The sequence below is a fragment of the Panicum virgatum genome, chromosome 1K, assembly GCF_016808335.1.
Source record: "Panicum virgatum strain AP13 chromosome 1K, P.virgatum_v5, whole genome shotgun sequence".
Classification (NCBI taxonomy): Eukaryota; Viridiplantae; Streptophyta; class Magnoliopsida; order Poales; family Poaceae; genus Panicum; species Panicum virgatum.
In genome coordinates this window covers 48855104-48874556 of record NC_053136.1, presented here as the reverse complement: position 1 = coordinate 48874556, position 19453 = coordinate 48855104, and the positions used below count along the sequence as shown (strand labels likewise).

Genomic DNA, 19453 nt, shown 5'->3' with positions numbered 1-19453 from the left:
GCCCAGACCCCGGACAGGCACGTTTGTTGACGCTGAGCCGTGAGCTCTGAATTCCTTCGGCCGTCACTAGCAGCGAATCTACACATACCATTCATCAAAAATCAGGGGAAAGAAAAGCACGTGTTCGGGTCTTCAGGCTAGAATGATTAGCTAGCCGCCACTCTAAAAAAAATCAATTGCACAAAAAAGGAGGTCCCACCGAGATTTGAACACTCGGGTTACTGGATTCAGAGTCCAATGTCCTGACTCCTGACCACTAGACCATGGGACCTTCGATGCGACCTTCTACAAAAGAATTTATTTATCGTATCTAACCATGAATGGTTTTGCCACATAATCCTTCCTACGCCAACTGTGTTAGCAAGATAATTGAAGGGGATTAGAAGAGGTTGGGAGGGATTAAATCTCCAATAAGTTAAAATCCACTTAATCCCTTCCAATCTCCCTCAATCACCTTGTTTTCTTTGCATGGATCCTCAATCCTCTTGACCACCCCGTGGCACGCCATCGAGTAACGATTGATCAACATGTTGAATTGAGTAACGATGCTTTCGTGCGGATTACAAGATTGGTTACAAAATTACGCCCCCCAGTGTGTCGCATTTTTGACAGGGTAGGAAGCCATCGCGTAGATTCCACAGACGCCCTCCGGTTTCCCGGTGCCCCTCTTTATCCTGACGAACCCTTGCTCTCCCCAGTTCTTGCCCCACGAGTTCTTCATGACGATGTAGTCCTGTCCGTAGGATGAGCCGTATCCGACGGCCGTCAATGCGTGGTCAAGCTCGGCGCTGCAGGCCCCGTCAAACACCCCCTGCAGCCAACCAGTCAGAAGACATGCGCAAGTTACAACTAATCAACTATATATCTCTGTGGCATCATCTGAAAATACAGGCAAACAATTTTGCTTACCCCTTTGTAGAACTGGAAGTCCTTGCTCCCAGCAGCTATCCCAACACTGACAGGCTGATGAGCCAACGCTTTCAGCAGGCTGATCTCGCTGTTCTCCGGGACATCCTCGTATCCAGTAATAGTGACCACTCTGGCATGAGGCTAAACACGCCAGAGCCAAGAAGAAACCTTTGTTAGAACTGCACGCGATGCGGTTTAGTGCATCTGAATCTGAACATGACATCTGAAGGATTTGTGTCCTGTGCGAACCTGTTTTTGTTTGCAGTAGCCCTCCTCCATGAGGTACGGGTAATCCTCCTCAGTGTGGATGCCCTGGTTCCCCATTATGAAAGCGAATGCGAAGTCCATGATCCCCCCTCCGCAGCCATTATCAAACGTTGTGTCGCAGTCCATCAGCTCCTGCTCTGAGAGCGACACCAGCTTGCCCGTCACGATCTGGTTGATCCCTTCAACTGCTGCCACCGTCGAGAAGGCCCAGCAACTCCCTGCAAGCAATTTGTATCCTTGTTACCCTGCATTCTATTACTGCACAGAATGCACCATGTTTCGGTTGAATTGGTACTGACAGTATGCTGAGATAGGATGTTTATGCATTGTTCAGAGACTGCACTCACCGCATTTTCCTTGGTTCTTGACTGGTGTCACAGCTCCCTTGTACCTCCAGTCCACTGCCCAGGGCAGGTTAACCGCATCGGCATACCTGAATGTTGTTGCAGGACGCGATGGTGCACCCATTTTTGGCAATCCTGGCTTCAATCCCAGATAATTGGTCTTGAACTCTTCGTGAGCGATGTCAGAAAACTGGTTCAGGCCCAGCCAGTAGCTCCCATTCTTCCTGTTCGTTTCTGCAATGTGCATCAGGTTCTGCTTGAATACCCTATACCTCTTCGCCTTCTCCTTCGGGCTGGCGTAGATCTTGCTGTGCTTGACTGACCAGGATGTGAAGAGGTCAAGAAGTTTGCTCGGCAATGCAAGATCCTCCTGCGAGTATCCGACAACGGAGGGGTCGTGGTGCTGGTTAGCAGAACAGGCTGCAAATGCTAGGCATAGGAAGAGCACTGGGAGCTTGGATCCCATGGCAAATGGCTGCTGCTATTTGCCTATTTGTTGTCATGGCAGGTCTAGGATCCATGAACGCATTTATACTCGTCATCTATGTTTCTTGCAAGTAACTCACTACACCTGATATGGCCCTTCTGGCTGAAGCTTTGGAAGAGCAGTGCCTTGCTTTACCAGGAAGCTGCTGTTGCAGGCGTGCATCTCCAATATGGCTGTTAATCTGTTATGATGTTTACATCATGATTTATGTAGCACAATGCACAGAATAAGGGTACCTTATGCTTGCAGCTCTGCACACCTGTTGGGAGATAATTTGTTCGACCACGAGAAGCAGCTGCAGAGTGGTTTTTAGAAGGATGGATAAGTATCTTTTGCTCGTGTGCTCAAGTCATCACCAAAGGGAAGTACCTCATACTATTTTTATTCTCTAACCAACTACATGCATTTTTTGCTTTCAACCTCAAGAAGCAACACAGCCACACAGGAAGATAATGGAATGGTGCTAATTGTAAATGCATGGACAAGTTGAGCTGGATGGAATGAAAAAGCTGCTGCTATGTGTTTTTTCTTTGCTTTGGGGGATGTTCTGCTGAGGATGAGCCGATGAGGGTCGTCAGGCATCTTGTGTCCTGTTTGGTACTGTCCTGAGAAACTTTGCCTTTGCCTTCTTTTTCTGAGATTTGTCTGTCTGTAGGTGTGGTATCTTAATCAGGTTCGTCCGTTGGTGATGCTTTCCTCATTATAGGTAAGACCCTTGGTGGTAATACCTGGAAGTACAACTTTGGAGGCGACTCACTGTAATTTTGTTGCATGAAGTTTGGTGTAAATGCCTATAGCTATAGGCTTGTGACGAGATGCCAGACAAACTATGGCTGAAGCTTACAGTTGAAACCCACAGTTTGAGGAGACTAAAATGTACCACCCAGCCAAATCACCCAGAAAAACAGAAGCATGTTTTGCGATAACTTGGATACCTTAAGAAAGAGGCAGGAGCATGGGTAGCTCTGTTTATGCAGGCTAGCCCCACATACCAAATTCCTCGTTGCATCCCTCTTAACAGTAAATTTCAGGGCAACCAGGAGGTTTTCATTGCAATGATTCACATGATCAGTTATTTGCGCCAATCTAATTGTTCACAGCAACGCCCGTTAACTGAAAGCTTAGGATACAGCACTCAAGAGTCGAGACGTATATTGCTCCCTTGAAACTGAGTTAACACTAAAAAAATTCACAGATTTCAACATCCAACTCCTGATTTTATTATCACACCACAGGGCTGTTTATGGAACCTTAAGCTTCAGGTCTTTCCACAGTAAACTTGCTCCACATTATTTGTTTTCCAGAAACCGTAAAGTCCGGTCAAACAGGAGCAGCCCATCTCCTAGCACAAGTTCAATCTGATGGGCAATTCAAGCCCATCTACCAGTGCAAGCTCATATCTGAAGAGCATCCGCAATTGAGCCAGCAAGGCTCAGCACCTCAAATGGAGGTCTTTGCCCAATGGCTTTCACTGTGTGAGGACATGAGTCCGTGATCCAGAAGTAAGCAAACTGGTCACCTGGCCCAGCTGCAAGGAACAAAAATGATAAGCAACAAGAAGTCTGAATGGCTGAAAAATAGAAATTGCTAATTTGCATGAACTGCCAATTACCAGAATTAGATGTCATGAAACGTTCATATGATTGCTTAGGGAACACAGCATGAGTCACATAAGCACTAACTTTTGCAGCACCATGTGAAGCCAGAACTTTCTGAAAAGCACAAAATAATTTGACGGGAAAAAAATCAGTGGCAGCTAGAAAGAAGCAATATGAAATTCTTTAGAGGAAAAAAAAGGAGCATATGGCACTAAAGTCCTACTGCAACATCATAAAACTCAGAATTTATTGACTGAACAAAAAGTGACTTCAAAAGGAGTGAAAAATGGGATCTTTGTGAGATACATGTTTGACAAAAAAAGACACTAATGTTTCTTTTAGCATTTTTCAGAACTCTTAGTTAGTGGCTTTAGTGTCCTAAGGAATACATTTTTCCCCTTTCGCCAGATGACTCCAATAGAATGAAACAACAATGTGCCTCTCTGCCATATCAATTATATGACACAGTATCTCCTTCCAAACTGAGTAAACACTAAGACAAATATTTTAAGCATTAACATCTACTATCATGAAGCAAGGGAACATATCCATCATACCTGGCACTCTCTAAGAGTTCCCCCAGATTGCACTAAATCGTCAACAATAACAACATGTCGCCCTTCAGGATTTCCTTCCTTTATTCGAACTATTCTCTTGTCGCCTTCACGAACCTTGTTACAGACTATCTATATAATCAAACAGCCCAACATGAAATCCATGACAAGAAAACACAAAAAAAAGGGCAGTTTCATGACTATATGCATCCCTCTTTACAATACATACAAGGTATGTGAGCTAGACATATCCAAGCATGAAAAGGAAACCACTGACCATTGGAAAGTGTTGCAAGAGCTTGTGGAACCGCTTCCACGCCCCATCATCTGGGAAGGCAATTGTAATCTGCAAGCAACATGCCAACAGTCAGGACTGCCATAGGAATCTTTTATCACAAAAAGTAAATGCTCGAAGACAATCACGGATGGTACAACGAACATTGTCTGCGTCCGGGAGCTGGCGGAGGCGCTGCAGCAGGAGCGGGATCCCTGTCTCGAAGCATGGCAGGACGTCGTCCCCGAAGTAGAACCTCTCCTGGAGCGCGTGGATGTCGTAGATGACGACGCTGGTAGGTCCACCGCGCGACTTGGGGACCATGGAGAGGATGCGCGCGAGGGTGAAGGCGGTGGCGACGTCCCCTTCCTCCTCGACGCGCTCGAAGGAGCCCGTGGGGAAGAAGGGCAGCACGAGCGTGAAGGAGGCGATGAAGAGCTTGGGCAGCGCGAAGATGACGGAGATCTGCTCGAAGATCACCGCCGGCGAGCTGAAGGAGGCCAGGAACGCCACGTGCTGCCCCCGGATGTCGTGCGCCTTGTTGATGAACAGGTTCGGGAACCCGTCATCGAAGCTCCTGGAGAGCGGGGGTGCCGTCACGAGAACGATGAGGAACCAGTTTGCTCCACGAAACCGGTGAGGCGGGAGGGGGAATGGGAGGGGGCGGCTTACCGCCAGTTGATGGACTGGAGCTCGATGGCGTCGGAGCTGGCGGCGATCTTGAGCGCGAGCTCCTCGCACTCGGAGCAGTAGAAGAGGTGTATGTGCTTCTTCGTCTTCTGCTTGCCGGCGGCGGGGGCGACCTCCATCTCGTGCCGGCGGCGGCGGCGGGGACAGGGAACCCCGAAAAGAACGGCGCAAGCAGGGGCGGGCTCTGCTCTGACGGCCGCCTTGTCTTTATCGAGACGCGAAGCGGGCGGGGCAACGAATAATTTTCCTCGATCTTTTTGGGGGCATCTACCTCTCTAAACCCTAGAACCCCAGCTGCCGCACTACGAAACGGGCCGTGATGTGAAACATTGACACGGCGAGGCAGGCAAGATGGGGAATAAGATGATGCAATTTATTTAAGTCAGTCTCAGTGACGATTTTACGAAAAAATTCATGATATTAAATATTATCAATTTTGCTGATGTGACAAGAAGAAAAAATCATAGAGTTTTATAGGATATGAGAGTTTTCATCACTATAAAATTTATCTGACACGATTATCTAATTTCCAGTCTAGATATATATGTCCATAAAACTTTTACTTCTATGCCCATAAAACTGTCACCGACACTGGCGCTCGACGGCACAGGGATTATGCTACGCCGAGAAGGATTCCGGCATGGAACGCGACGGCTACTCGGTCGAGGACGCCTTGTCTTTATCCACCACGGCAACCATCACGAAGCACGCAGCCCGTCATGTTGGTGTTCAACGCAGCAGCATGAAGTACAATGTTTGCTTTAGACAAAAAAAAATAGAAATGGTGTTTTGATCTAAAGAAAAACGATATGCGAGACGGATTCAGCGGAGGAGGCACAATCTAGTTGAACAAGAGAAGGTTACAGAAACAACGGATGCAGTCACAGCATCAAGGACTCACAAAGAACTAAACCTTGTACTGAGACATGGGGCTGTTTATTCCCCACTTGGCTGGTGGGAGATGGTGATTTACAATAGCCCATTCTGTGTAGTATGTATTATCCTTGGGCCAAAAACAATGAAGCAATCATAATAAGTTACAGGGATGTGGTTAATCCAAAAGCACTACAAAATCGACAACTCAAAAGAATGCCAAAACTTTTGCAAGGCCCCAATCGCTTTTCGCTGATGGGAATCTGATTCTAGTCTCTTCAGCATCAAGCTAACACTGATGGTCTTCCCAGTACCATACCTCTTCCATCCTGGAGCCATGCTACGAATCAGGAGCGCAGCCTGAGGTTCTCAGTTCTCTACAAGTCTTAACTCGGATGTCAAACAGCTAGTTTCCAAATTGAATTTAGGCTCACTGGGATATACAAAGACAGTCGCTGCTGAGATTGAAGGAGTCAGTGCAGCAGAATACCTCACCGAAGTTACTGTGATCCGAGGCAGCTGCTGAGAGCTGGAACCAAGCGGTACGAGCTTATGGCTAACAATGTGTTCTGATTTCGGCAGAATGAAAGCAGCATGATTGTGAGCACCAGAAAAAACGAAATTCTGGGAATCAACAAGGGAGTACTTGATTTCTTGAAGCAAAGAAGTTGAATTGTGGATCTTAACATAGAAGGTGAAAGGGATTCCAAGGATGGCATAAGGAGGGCACTCCATGCTCACAACAAGCGGCGGCTCTTCAACGCTGACCTCAGGCAACATTTGTTTCATGATAACATGGCTCTCTTGATCACCAAGGCTTGAATCTCTTGACCACTTTAGGCAAATTTCACCTAAATGGAAGTTTGAATTGATAGCCCGTGGATTGACTGAAAATATTCCTTTGTATTCTTCACTAGGAGCAATAACCACATGTCCGCTGGAAATTCCGCTGAACTGTTGCACTGAGCAGAGCTGCTTAGCGTTATCATCAGGTTCAATAGTCATTGAGTGCAACCGTAAGGGAATCTCAGTGCAATTTCTAGCATTCACAATAAACATATTAGACTCGTTCATAGCAAGAGAACATCTTTGATCTTCACCACCTAAGGATCTGATTTCAGATAGCAACAAGGGTTCTCGCCTAAATGGTCTCAAAAGCTGGTGCGTGACTAAAAAGGGGATCTGCCCTTCAATCTGCAAGCTTCTATGCACGTTAAGCCGGTGCAGTGCTTCTTCCTCACTTGAGCCTAAGGAGAAACCAAGTGAAACATAGAGCATGACTGATTTTGCACGATGCCATTTGATTTCTAGTTTGCATGACCAGGAATCACCCACACTCAATGTGGGAACAGATACAACCCCAAATGAGCACTGGATCTGTCTTATGCTATCAACCTCTTCCTTTGACTCTTTGCCATCTGACACAGTTGAAACACCAAGAAGTTCGACGTGATGACTTTCAGATTCTTCTGCTTCCCTTGGACTCATCAACAGACCACCACCTCGGGCATCGACAAGGTTAATTTTCAGCTCACCAGAATGAACTGCATGCCCTTTTGACAATATGGTCACTGGTAGAATAAATATCTCTCCAACTAATGCAGGACCAGCAGAATTCAAAACAAGATCAACTTGAGCATCTGGCTCTTCAACTTGGATAAGTTTCAGCCCAGAAAACGCGAGAACATTGTCCTTTGTGGGCATGGTCTCCACTTGGTCCTCAAATTTCCATAATGGGAAGTCTTCCATGGAAGCAGGACTTTCAGCATGGCAGCAAATCACTAGGTGTTTGTTTATTGTCGCCTTCACAGACAAACATTCTAGCTTTCCACTCTGTCCTGCAGAATGTACCCATAATGTTAGCTCCAATATGGAATTTGTGGTAGGAAAACTATCACCAAAAACATATGCAAGGAAAGCTTCAGCTCAAATATTCAAGTACTTCTTTTCAAAAAAAAAATCAAGTACAGAGGAGCAAATATGTGAACCCCATGAAAGCCAAAAAAAAAGAAAATCCTTTTTAGAGAATGCTGCCTATAACTCAAAATGGATGTACCCCATTTTTAACACTGCTAGATAATTTTCCTCTTCTTAATGCAATGATATGCACCTCTCCTGCATATTCGAGAAAAAAACACTGCTATATAAGTAGGCAACATATCGCATGGATAGTTCCTACATAGCTAACGGTTTGATTCTATTTCCTCCAAATTTCTCATTCTTATAAAATAATGCCAAGCGCTTTTTCTCACCAGTTCTCTTCCAACATAGGTATACCTTAGCATTTTCTTAAAAGAAAAAAAAAACTTGACCGCCAGGAGGAAGACAGCCCTGGATCATAACCTGGGCCGACCACGACCCACTGTGTTAGCGACCACAGCAACAACCCCCTGGCAGGAGGGCCCAAACCAACCACAGATGCCACAGGTCAGCGCCCTATCACTATTTTTTGGGTTGCCAGCGAGGTTTTTTTTTGGCTGCCACCAGGATTTGAACCCTGCTTGGTGTCTTCCTCAACTGGGAAGCTTACCACTACACTGCAGGAGTGTTGGCGTATACCTTAGCATTTCAGTATATGCATACATCACATCGCAGGCTAAGAGTACACATAGATGATATACCTTTGTTTACACAATCATAATGTACCATGGGCATGGAGCATGTTATTTTAGTTGTAAGGAAAAGATCTCATTTGACTATAACCTACCTTCTATCACAAAGTTCATCTAGGTCTGTCCTAAGTCAGACTTGCTTAACTTGTCTCAATCTAGTAATGTCAACCTTATGTTGTCAGTCTATATAAATTTATTGAATTAGGACAAACCTAGATGGACTTCTATTTACAGTAGGAGGAAGTATGGATTTGATCTTTCTATTCAAATGACATTATATTATTTTCTTTCCCTGACTTCTGCTGATTTTTAGGATTTTTATTCTTCCATTGACAAGGGAAGATCTCAAGAGAAATAACTTTGACTAAAAATAAATCAAACAATATTTGTGGGCTTTCTGATTTTCATCGACTAATGCTAAAATACACAAAGTATGTGGCTTTCGCTAATCCAGGTCTCCACACAGAGATTCTATTCTCACCTATTATATTGACTATTGAGATACTGGGCCAGGGAACCAGCACGATTCAATCATTGTTCGCCTAAACGGTCGTTTAGCCCGTTTAAACACCGTTTAAACGCCACACAGTGGCACACCGTTTCCGTTTAATTGGTTGTTTTCACCGTTTAAACGGCTGTTTTTCCCGTTAAACACCCGTTTTGCCCGAATAATGGGCTAAACGGTAGGTGACCGACTGTTTAGCGTTTAGGATAACACTGGATTCAATTTAAGATATATGCTACCACAGCAAGTGGATAAACGCTTAATGAAATGAAGCATATGTACTGATAGTACCTGATTTTATTTCATGTGTCAACCGCATCCATTTATTGGTGAGGAGTGTAAGAGAAGTGGTTTGAACTTGGCCATGCAAATCTGAATCTAGAGGAGAATCTTCTCGTGTACTATGTATCACAAAGTTACAGGAAGATTGATTGAACTGAACCGCCAGCTGATCAACCACAACTGGGGAAGGAAGATGAGATAGCAGTGACACACTGACAAGCAGAGGTGAATCAGGTTTTACAGATTGATCATGAAAAGCGACAGATGCAATAAGCACCATTCTTAGTGGACTTATTTGATCAATATCAAGGTGAGTAGTTTCTTCCATCGCATTATTGAATCCATCAGCGTTTCCTTCTGGTGACTGTTTTCTTTCCAAAACATTAATAACTTCCTGCTGTATATTTTCCCTCATGGAAATGGTAGGAGAACCTGCAGGCCCACTCTTAATTTTGCTTTCTCGATTTTCCTCTCCAGTGCCAGAAAACAAAGGTAATGCAGCCATCTCTAGGGAATAACTGATAAAATCCTTCGGAGAATTAAGTTTCCTAGAGCACTCTCTCAAGTACCCTAGGGTTTCCCAAAGCAAAGTGGTCCAACCCTCTTGGCGGTATAGACCAGCAACACCATCAAAAAGTTGTTTTGCATTGCTAAAGTCCCCAGCTGCATAATATTCTATGGCCATTCCACGACTACAGGCAGAAGCCATTCTTGTAGCACCAAGGCTCTGAAATGATTCATAAGCTTTTCTGAACAATGCTATTATCTCATAAGAATCTTGGAACCTTTCCGCTTCTGACAAAGCATAGCTGGTGTATTCAGCATCAGAAAGGCTGCAACCAGTTTGAGGTATAAGTATTCATATAAAAAATATGCTATAATTTTCTGAGAACAAGTATCAAGAAACTTACGGTAGCACACTAACTGTATCTCCTTGCTCAAACAAGCGCACATATTGGCCAACATACACAGAAGGCATTACTGACTCAGGTATTCCATTAACTTCTGCTGTTAGGTTTGCCATTGACGATGAGCACTCAATGGCATACCTCTTCTCTCTCAAGTAAGTTGCTGCTAACTGTCAGAAGCAAATGCATGAGAAACCAATTATTAGTGCAAATCAGGTAAATGGGGTGTCTCTCTGTAGCAGTACTGCACAAAGATGTAGGTTGAACCTGATAGTAGTAAGCTGGCTGAAATTCCCACTCAGTCAATACATTGTCTGCAGTACCAAATCGAGGAGATAATGTATCTGGAATAGTAGTAGATGTCGTTTCTATCAGTTCACCAAAGACAAGGAACTGCCTGCTAAACCACTCCCAATGAAGAAATGCAACTTCTGGTGTTCCGACAACCCGTTCATAGCTTCTGATATGCTTACGGAACCATGTGATTGCTTCTACCACTTTTCCAGCATGAAGTAGCAAAGTTGATATCTTAAAGTGAAATTGCTCAGCAACTGCTTTTATCTCAACTAGGCGTTGGGTTGGAGGCAACCTTGTTGAAGTCCCAATCATCTAAATATGAGCACATTATCAATGGACAGTGCAAATCCAATAGAAACTGCTTAAGAAATGTGGCGGATCAACCAACAGTTTAACATTTTTTTTTGGATGAATGATAGCCCTAGTTTTTTTATAAAAAGAATCTGAGAGAAGTGATTCAGTATGCCACTCGTTGATAAGGAATAGAGAAGGATATATGATCAGACCTCACGCAAAACACGAACACCTTCTTCATAGAACTTTAATGCTTCTGGCCAATCCCTTCTGAACTCCGCATAAACAGCAACCTGGTGCATCAGAGTAATGGAGAAAATGTATAGATCAGAGTAATGTGGAAAAATCATTGATTAAATTACCAAGCAATTGCAAATAAAAGTTCTTCGTGTTTCCACGCTTTTACACTTAACCTAGAATGAGTAGCAGCACTAAATCGAAGGGCAGAGTGGTTCTTACCTTGAAGCAGTAGCGGATGCTCAGCTCAACAGAACAAAAGTTCCTCTTCTCAATGCGAGCCTTTATCCTTCGCCCTTCCTCTTTATAGAATGCTGAACATAACTCCGCAAACACATTCTTCAATCTACAGATACAGAATATTACACCAATTATCATGCACACCTCCAAGAAAATTGGCATAAACAAACAATGGTTGCAGTTGGTCTACAAAGAGCAACACAGGGAAAAAAAAGTTACAGACTTGCTGAGAGATCTGTTCCATTCTGTTTCATCATGCTCAACCAAAACAACCAAGTGCTTAGAATCAATCTCCGCACGTTTCCTCAGGGCAACAGTTACATCCTCACTCAGCTCATCTGCAACAATATAATTAGGCTGCAACTTAAACCTTCACCATAATTGGCATTCAACTAGCCAGAAATAATCAAACTGTATGTTAGTCATTGGCTCATTGCACAGAGAGAAGAGACAATCCCAAATGCTCTAAGCCAGAAATAACCACACTGTATGTTAGGCATTGCACAGAGAGAAGAGACAATCCCCAATACTCCTTAGTCCATACTTACCACTAGCTTGAGCCTGTACTAGGACCACCACTAATTTAGTGTTTTTCCCCTGAATTGCAGACCTGTATAACAAACGAAAATTACTTTCTTTTTGATAATGCAAACGAACGAAAATTACTTGGTGTCAACTTCGGTTATACTAGCTGCTGCCGATAAACTGAGCAATGCTTCCTAAATCCCAAACGATTGATAAGTCATCCATTCGCATCTTAAGACTCGTAATTAAACATATGGTTATGCAAAAGTAAATTTGGGATCAACAATGCTAAAGCTTCAGATAACATACTTGAGGTTCTCGAGATCCGAGCAGGCCTGGAGCCACTGGGCGGGGTCGCCTGAGACAAGGTCGGCACGGAACAACGCGGCGACGGCGGCCGGGACTCGGGTGCGGTGCTTGAGGAGCCAGTCCTTCTTGAGGATTCCCGCTGGGGCCTGCGGTGGCGCGAGCGGGTCGCGGGCCTTGGCGCTGCGGGCCAGGATGGAGGCCTTGGCAAAGTCCGGCAGGGCCAGGGTATTCATGGGCGGCTGCTGGGAGCTGAGCGCCGCCGAGATCGAGGGGTGCAGCTCTGGGCACCCCACGATGGACACGAGCGACAGCGGCGGCGTCCGCAGCTCCTCCGGGTAGTCCTCCATGGCCACCCCACCGCGGCCGAGGCGAGGCTACCGGTTGAGTGGCTCAGACGTGGGTATGGGCAGCGCCGCGGCGGTTGTGATCGCCGTGGCCCCGGAGGACAGAGGGGAGAGCTCGGATCTGTGGTGGCTGCCTGGCTGGGGACGAGTCTGCGAGGAGCCGAGGACGCTGATTCCCTGAAGAGCAAGACATGTGTAATAATGAGTTCAGTAGGGGTGTTTCCTGCAAAGATTGGAAGACCCCTCGTGTGATTTCAGCAAATTACTGGGCTATATAGCCAACTGGGTAGTTGGTAAGCTGAAACGTGTCTGCCAGAATGTATCCGAACTGCTTACCTTGATAAGTCAAATTTCCACCTCCCCAAAACTCAGTTTATTTTGTCGGTACTGCTACCACCCGAACGGATAGTCTATCACAATATTAATAAATAACCGTTGCAACATCAAAAATCAATGCTTGCAATGTAAAAAATATCTATATACAAATGACTCAGACATCTGATTTGAGAATGAGAAATTTTATCACCGCAACACACCCTATTTCACGCAACATCCACTACAGATCATAAGCAAATACTCCCTCCGTTCCAAAATAAATGTAATTGTAGGACTGAGCACACAAACCAATGCTATGGGTAAAATTATCAAAATACCCTTTGTCTTTTTGTGGTGAATGAATAAGGTGTTAGTTGTCTTTTACAAGAATATTACAAAAATTGTCTTATCTTTTGTGGTAGATTGGTTAAAGTCAGCATTTTTTATGAGACAAATTTTAAACTCTATTGTTGTATATATTTTGAGACGGATGGAGTAATGATAATATCGGTGTTTGTTTCTTGAACACATGTCGAGTGTTCGACGATGAACAGACATCAGACGTCTGAACCGTCCTTTATTTTGAAGGATAAGAAACTTTCTTGTCATACAAAGTATAATCATCTATGGACAATGTTCATCCTGAGACGTGAATCAAATAGCTTGAAGTTTAGCTTAAAATCTTTTTTTTTACTTAGTATTAGTATTCTATACCTATCGAGTGCGCGCGCCCTTGACGGCCTTCCACGACCAAGGGCTGCTGTCTGCTGACAGAACCTGCTCCAGGCCACATAATCATTCTGTTCCTTCTTTTTTTTTTCGAGATGAAATGTCCTCTGCCATTGCAAACGTGTATAGAACTTTGTATGTACATTAGCTCACTAACTCATTGCTGCTGAGTACTTCCGACAACCTGTCTGGTTGCATGCCTGTGAAGAACCATGATCCAACTCCGAATTTCCAATTGCATAACATGCGCAAACACACATGCATGCATTATCCAGTTAATCCAACCATTGCAGTATGAGTCTACGACCATCAGTAGCAAGCTTCTTTTAACTTCCTCCACAACAAAGGCGAATAGTTATTTCGATTCTGCTTCATGCTCAGCATCTGAAATACAACCAATGCTAACAAATGGCTTGTAATTTATTTGCCTGTATGGCTGCATTTACCGCAAGATGTTTCATGGAAATGTGAGGAAAAAACTCTCCAGAATAACTGATGAAAGGTTTCAGTTGCACAAATGCTTAATATTACAAAAAGAGCACCCCAATGAAGGGTGATATATACCGAAACTGCGGACCTGATGAGCTAATTTACTACGCCGAACTAAACTCATATGCCCATACATGGCCCCATGACTAAAGTTGAACAAACACACATCCAATACAGATCTCACAGCCATCAGCAGATATCACTCTACAAGCCAAGGTGTTTGAACAGATTCCCATTGGCAGAGCTCGCCTTCTTTGAACCACAGATCTGCAAATAGAGAGTAACTTTAGCTTGTCATCTCATATTATCAATTATAATAACTAGCTGATGCAAACAGATTTAGGTCCAAGACTATTAGGAATGCCACATCGCTAAGTACATGACACCATTTGTCTTAGGACAATTTAATCCTGCTCCTGATTGCCAAGTTAACTACTCCAGTTCTCAGTATACTCCTCAAAGTTTGAAGATAATCAGTTTACCATTCCATGTAGCTTGTCAAATGTTTAAAATGAATATTGACTCAGAAAATCACCTAACAGCAACATAGAACCATCATACCCAATTACTGCTCAACTTACCGATTTCACGCTTGCCGTTAACAGGACTATCACTTCCATGAACAACATTCCTGAAACATATACTCCATCATAATTGATTGGATATATTGGTAAAATTGAGGTGAGTTACAACAAAAGATCAGGAGCCATGGTACATAATCACGTATAGCAGCATAAAGACATGAAAGAGGGTGGGTGCCGACCTTCCTGTTTGAACTGCGAGATCACCCCTTATGGTTCCTGGTTCAGCTTGAAGGGGATTAGTAGCTCCAATTAATTTGCGAGCTGATGCAACAACACCATCACCCTCCCAGGCCTTACATGACAAGAATAACAAAAATTGTAGCTGTGAACTATGTATCTGGTCAAAGCATAGAGCTGCAGGTATGTCTAATTCGTAACGAAAATTTATACCATGCAAACAACAGGGCCAGAAGTTATGTAATCAATCAGAGTTGGAAAGAAAGGTTTGTCTTTCAAATCCTTGTAATGTTCCTGAGAGAAAAGGAACGGCATAAAAGACAGTATATGATCAGCTTTAACAGCTAGTTGATTTAATATAAGGAAAAGTAAACTGGATTTCTTTGATGTTTCCACAAATGTCAAGAAAAAGATGAATATGTCAAGATAGCGCAGAAGAGAAAAGTGAGCAATGTCTTTATCAATGATTAGTACAAAACGAACATAAGAAAAGGCACAGCTTAAAAATGTAGATGTTTTGATGTAAGAATGAGATGGTTGAGACATTAAATTCAGTCACTTGAATAATTGATGTAAGAATGAGATGGTTGAGGTAATAAATTTTTCTGGCAGTAAATAAGAGATTACTTCAGATGAATAGCAGATAGAAATCAGGAAGTATTTCTATGCAGAAAGGATAAACATAAGGATCATAAGCACATAAGTTAAAATGTGGGGCACTGGAAGGTATATTTCAAGATGCAGATAAAGACATGTTTATGTATAATGGTGTAGCGTAGCACAGAATATCCCCCCCCCCCCTCCCCCCTCCTCCTCGTCCTCGATGACTAACTTTGCAAGAACGAAATTAGTTTTCCCAAGTTCAGTACATTTTGAGAAGCAAACCTGAGCCAAGTCCTTTGAACACTGAAAAAGCTTTAAGCCCTTCAACAAAAAGCCTTTCTTCTCAAAGCGAGAAATGATCTCCCCAACCTATATGCATGGGATATGTGTTATATCTCACTTCAAAAGAAGAAAGAAACTAACAGTTGGGAAAACGAGGAATAATAAGGCATACCAGGCCACGCTGAACACCATCAGGTTTTATCATAATGTAACTTTGCTCAACCTCCTGCAGATAAATTTCTTGTCAACATTAAATGGATGTCGGGTTCTTGACTACTCTTAATTGAGGTCAAGGGATATTGATATAATTCAATATGAAGTTGTGTGAACGCTAAACTTCTTTGATGAAAATACAAAAGATGACTGAGTTTCATTAAACGAATGGGTAAGTGTGATGCCTTCAAGCCTCACGCACAGTATGTGTCGGTGTCCTGACCCGGCAGTCCGGACCCAACCAGTGATGATGCTGCATGTTCCTCGTCCCAGATGTCGATGCAAGAGGCAATACAGTAACGCACGGGTTTATCCTGATTCCGGCCGTGGGGCCGTACGTCCAGCAAAAGGGTGTGCGAAAGCACTGTACTATCTTGCGCCGGGGGTGCTTGTAGTAGGGGTACAAGCGAGGCGAGAGAGAGAGGGAAGCTCCCAAGTCTCTGCTAGAGGAGGAGTTGATTGAGGCGAGTGCCAATATCGGGGTTCAGAGGAGCGTATGTGCTCTGCTAGTAGTGCGAAGCGTTGTGTCCTACCGAATGGGCCGACCCCCTAAGGGAACGCCCGCCTCCTCCTTTTATAGACACAAGGAGGGACGGTGTACATGCACAGGGGGTCATGCAAGTCGTCGTCTTTTCCCCGAATCGCGGGGGTGCAGTGGTCGAGCACTGTGGGAAGTACACTGTGGGGTATGGCGCCGGGCGTGGCAATCGTCCTGGGCTTCGTCCTTGGTCTTGCGAGGATCGCGCCGGCGTCCTGGCGGCTCCAGCGGGCGGCGTGGCGGCGTTCCGAAGGTCCTGCAGGCCAGGGTCTTGTCCTGGTCAAGGCCGGAGTCGCTTCCGAGAGTCGTGCCCATGCCGTTCGGGGGCTCCGCGAAAGGGAAAGTACGAAAGAGGCATGGGGAGTTGGCAGCATAGTAGCTGGAGCAGTGCCGAGCACGTCTTGCACTGCGTCGCAGGTTCCCACAGTGTCGTCACAGCGTCTGGAATGGCAGAGCAGTGACCGGAGTTGGCGGACAAGACTCCGGTCACAGCCACTGTGGGGGATGGCGGCCTGGCGCCATCAGACCCAGGCGCTGTGGAGGAGTGGTTGGCATTAATGCCTCCGTACGGCAGGCGGGTGAGTGAAAGGACCGTTTGTCCTTTCTGTCGAGGGGTGCCTTTGCCTGGCGTCTGAAGAGCACGCCTCAACCACTCGCACTTAATACGGATGGGTGAGGGAGCTTTCAGCAGAAGGCTTGTGCCCACGCCCGCGTCCGCGTGAAACGTGGCGGCTCCGGACCCCTCCCGAGCAGCTAGCTGAGCCGAGAGCTCACGGGGGTCCGGATAGGCACGTGAAGATCCCGAAACCATCTGCGGGGGTCCGGGTCCGCGGCCACAGGTGCTGAGCATTTCCACCTCTGGGACACGTGGTGACACCGGACCCGTCCCCGAGCGGGAAGTGGGTCCGGGACCGTTGGTCCGGTGAGATGGAGTCGGACCCCAGGGGTCCGGCTGCTCAGCTCCTTAGGGCGTAGACGATCCGCTTTCTCGAGGGCAGGCTCGCTACCCTCGAGCGAGGCGGAGATCACCCCGCGGGTTCGAGGGGGTGCGGATGGGCCGCACTGCGTACGTGGGCCGCGTGCTGGGTTTCTTTGAGTTCTTTTCTTTCTTCCAGATTGGAAGGAGGCTGCAGGCCTTCGTGGGCCCGGTTGCCCAGCATGCGTTTGTGTTTTTAGGGCGGTTTTAGTCCCCTGATTAGGGTGCCTCTAATCATGGTACCCGACAGTATGCAATCTAGATGACTACAGAAATTAAAATTTGGCAGTTTCACTATAAAGCCACTAACAAACAACAGTTATGACAACGATTGTGGCATAGGGCTATGTTTGTGTGAAAGGAAGCATGTTCACTAAATTTGTTTCCCTGCATATATTTCTAGACAGAGTTCAACAGCAAAACTGAATTAAATGCCCCACATGAATTATTGATGGTCTGAATTTGGATTTTCAGGTCTCAATGGATGATATTACTAAGCACTATTTAACTAGTCACATGTACCTGAGATTTGTGCAGAGAAAATGGTTTTCTATTGTGTCGATGGATATTCATGGAAGGACTAGACTACTTAAATCTTTCAAGAATAACACAGTTGCCTCTGCTATGTATTGAAGAATTTGATATCATGCTTCAGTTGAGAAAAAGGTTGGAAGCGAAAAGTTGCAACCATCGAACGTAAAAATACCATAATTTTGTCCAACACATGGTTGGACAATTTCAGCAACCCTGCAGTCACTCGATAGGTACATTAACCAGAAGAAAGCAAGGTCAAGCTTTGAATGGAAACAGAAAGAACATAACGCATATGATTATGCATCCATTAAAAGAAAAAGGTGTGGACAATTAACAAAATGTATCATGTTTGAATGCCATATTGTAAGCATTAACTGCGACAAGAAGACCCAAAGCTTAATTTCACTTCAATATTCTTCCTGCCACAATAATTGCAGAGAATTTATGAAAGGACACCAAAATTTCAGGCTACAGTAAGTACGATAAACAAAATTGATACATTTCGCAACGCGTTTTCTTCAGTTAATCAGTTCTGCTGCCTGTTCTGCATAACCTACCTACTAGGCTTGCAATCAAAAGGTTCAAGAATTATGATTTATGAATTAGCCTAGCGGCCTAGCATGTCGTTTCCTTTGCTATTTCTGTAGAATAATAGGATTGGTGTAACTGATAGATTGTATTGCATTGAGGCCTAGGCCGGTATATATTGGGTACATGACTTGGAGGGCAAGGCTCCTACTGTATGGTAGAGTCCGGATACAATCCTAACTACATATTATAGAGATATCCCAAATATACTCTAATAATTTCCAACTTCCCTCCTCACAAATCGATCTCAGCCACAACTTTAAAGTATAACTATCAAAACCATGCTAGACCACTCCCACAACAGGCCATGATCCTCGAACGGCAAAAGCTACAGGAAAAAAACATCTTGCCATTTCCGCCCCCCCCCCCCCCCCCCCCCCAAGCAAATGTAAGTTAAATCCAACAAGGCATGCGGGAGAACCAACCGAGGAGGCAACGATGCCGCGCGGAACGGCGCGAGCCCTGGCCGCGCTCCCACTCCCCACCGTCGTCGTGCTCAGCCCACGCGCAACCCGGCCGCGGGTCCCCGTGGAGGCGGCGGCAAAGGAGAGGAAAGCCGACGGCCGCACCGCGGCGGAGGGCCGGCGCCCGGTCCCGGCGAGCGGCGGCGCCGTCCTAGCGAGCACGGCCATGGTCTCCATCCTTCCCGCGAGTCCGTGCGAGCAAGAGCACGAGGATTTTGGATTAGGACGGAAGCCTCCTCGTGAGCTAATCCCTCCGTTACAAAATTCAAAAAAAAACTGTCGTCCGAGTCTCAAATAATTTAATAATTTAGTATGAAAATATACTGGTTATGCACGTGACCAGCCACGTGTTTATTTAGTGGTTTTGCACATTTTGAATCGTATGTTTAAAACTAATTCTATATCAACTCTA

The 19453-nt window shown here is 45.1% G+C and overlaps 4 protein-coding genes and 1 non-coding gene across 6 annotated transcripts; all 5 read right to left on the bottom strand.

Moving 5' to 3' along the window:
• Positions 1 to 190: 190 nt before the first annotated feature.
• TRNAQ-CUG lies at positions 191 to 271 on the bottom strand. Its single transcript has one exon. It is a non-coding gene; the product is annotated as a tRNA-Gln (tRNA).
• Positions 272 to 485: 214 nt separating this feature from the next.
• LOC120650206 (cysteine protease XCP1-like) lies at positions 486 to 2889 on the bottom strand. The gene is made up of 4 exons (XM_039927239.1): positions 1524 to 2889; positions 1159 to 1394; positions 910 to 1050; positions 486 to 811 (listed from the first exon to the last, which is right to left on the bottom strand). Exons 1-4 carry the CDS (start codon positions 1984 to 1986, stop codon positions 581 to 583), a joined length of 1071 nt encoding a protein of 356 aa, XP_039783173.1. The 5' UTR covers positions 1987 to 2889; the 3' UTR covers positions 486 to 580.
• A 143-nt stretch (positions 2890 to 3032) lies between these two features.
• Positions 3033 to 5463, bottom strand: LOC120650214 (ribose-phosphate pyrophosphokinase 4). Its single transcript, XM_039927252.1, has 6 exons — positions 5106 to 5463; positions 4599 to 5010; positions 4437 to 4505; positions 4163 to 4291; positions 3620 to 3719; positions 3033 to 3535 (listed from the first exon to the last, which is right to left on the bottom strand). The coding sequence occupies exons 1-6, from the start codon at positions 5240 to 5242 to the stop codon at positions 3402 to 3404; spliced, it is 981 nt and encodes a 326-aa protein (XP_039783186.1). The 5' UTR covers positions 5243 to 5463; the 3' UTR covers positions 3033 to 3401.
• Positions 5464 to 5944: 481 nt separating this feature from the next.
• Positions 5945 to 12747, bottom strand: LOC120650187 (trafficking protein particle complex subunit 11-like). Its single transcript, XM_039927217.1, has 9 exons — positions 12206 to 12747; positions 11920 to 11981; positions 11595 to 11709; positions 11354 to 11477; positions 11107 to 11187; positions 10571 to 10912; positions 10307 to 10473; positions 9405 to 10228; positions 5945 to 7834 (listed from the first exon to the last, which is right to left on the bottom strand). The coding sequence occupies exons 1-9, from the start codon at positions 12550 to 12552 to the stop codon at positions 6366 to 6368; spliced, it is 3531 nt and encodes a 1176-aa protein (XP_039783151.1). The 5' UTR covers positions 12553 to 12747; the 3' UTR covers positions 5945 to 6365.
• A 1248-nt stretch (positions 12748 to 13995) lies between these two features.
• LOC120650174 (nucleoside diphosphate kinase 2, chloroplastic-like) lies at positions 13996 to 19341 on the bottom strand. Of its 2 annotated transcripts, XM_039927200.1 has the most exons (7): positions 19003 to 19313; positions 15901 to 15954; positions 15729 to 15815; positions 15057 to 15137; positions 14846 to 14958; positions 14664 to 14713; positions 13996 to 14349 (listed from the first exon to the last, which is right to left on the bottom strand). In XM_039927200.1, the coding sequence occupies exons 1-7, from the start codon at positions 19216 to 19218 to the stop codon at positions 14282 to 14284; spliced, it is 669 nt and encodes a 222-aa protein (XP_039783134.1). In that variant the 5' UTR covers positions 19219 to 19313; the 3' UTR covers positions 13996 to 14281. The 2 variants fall into 2 exon arrangements, with proteins under 2 accessions (XP_039783134.1, XP_039783139.1); XM_039927205.1 differs by lacking the exon at positions 15057 to 15137 and having other exon boundaries at positions 19003 to 19341.
• Positions 19342 to 19453: the final 112 nt, after the last annotated feature.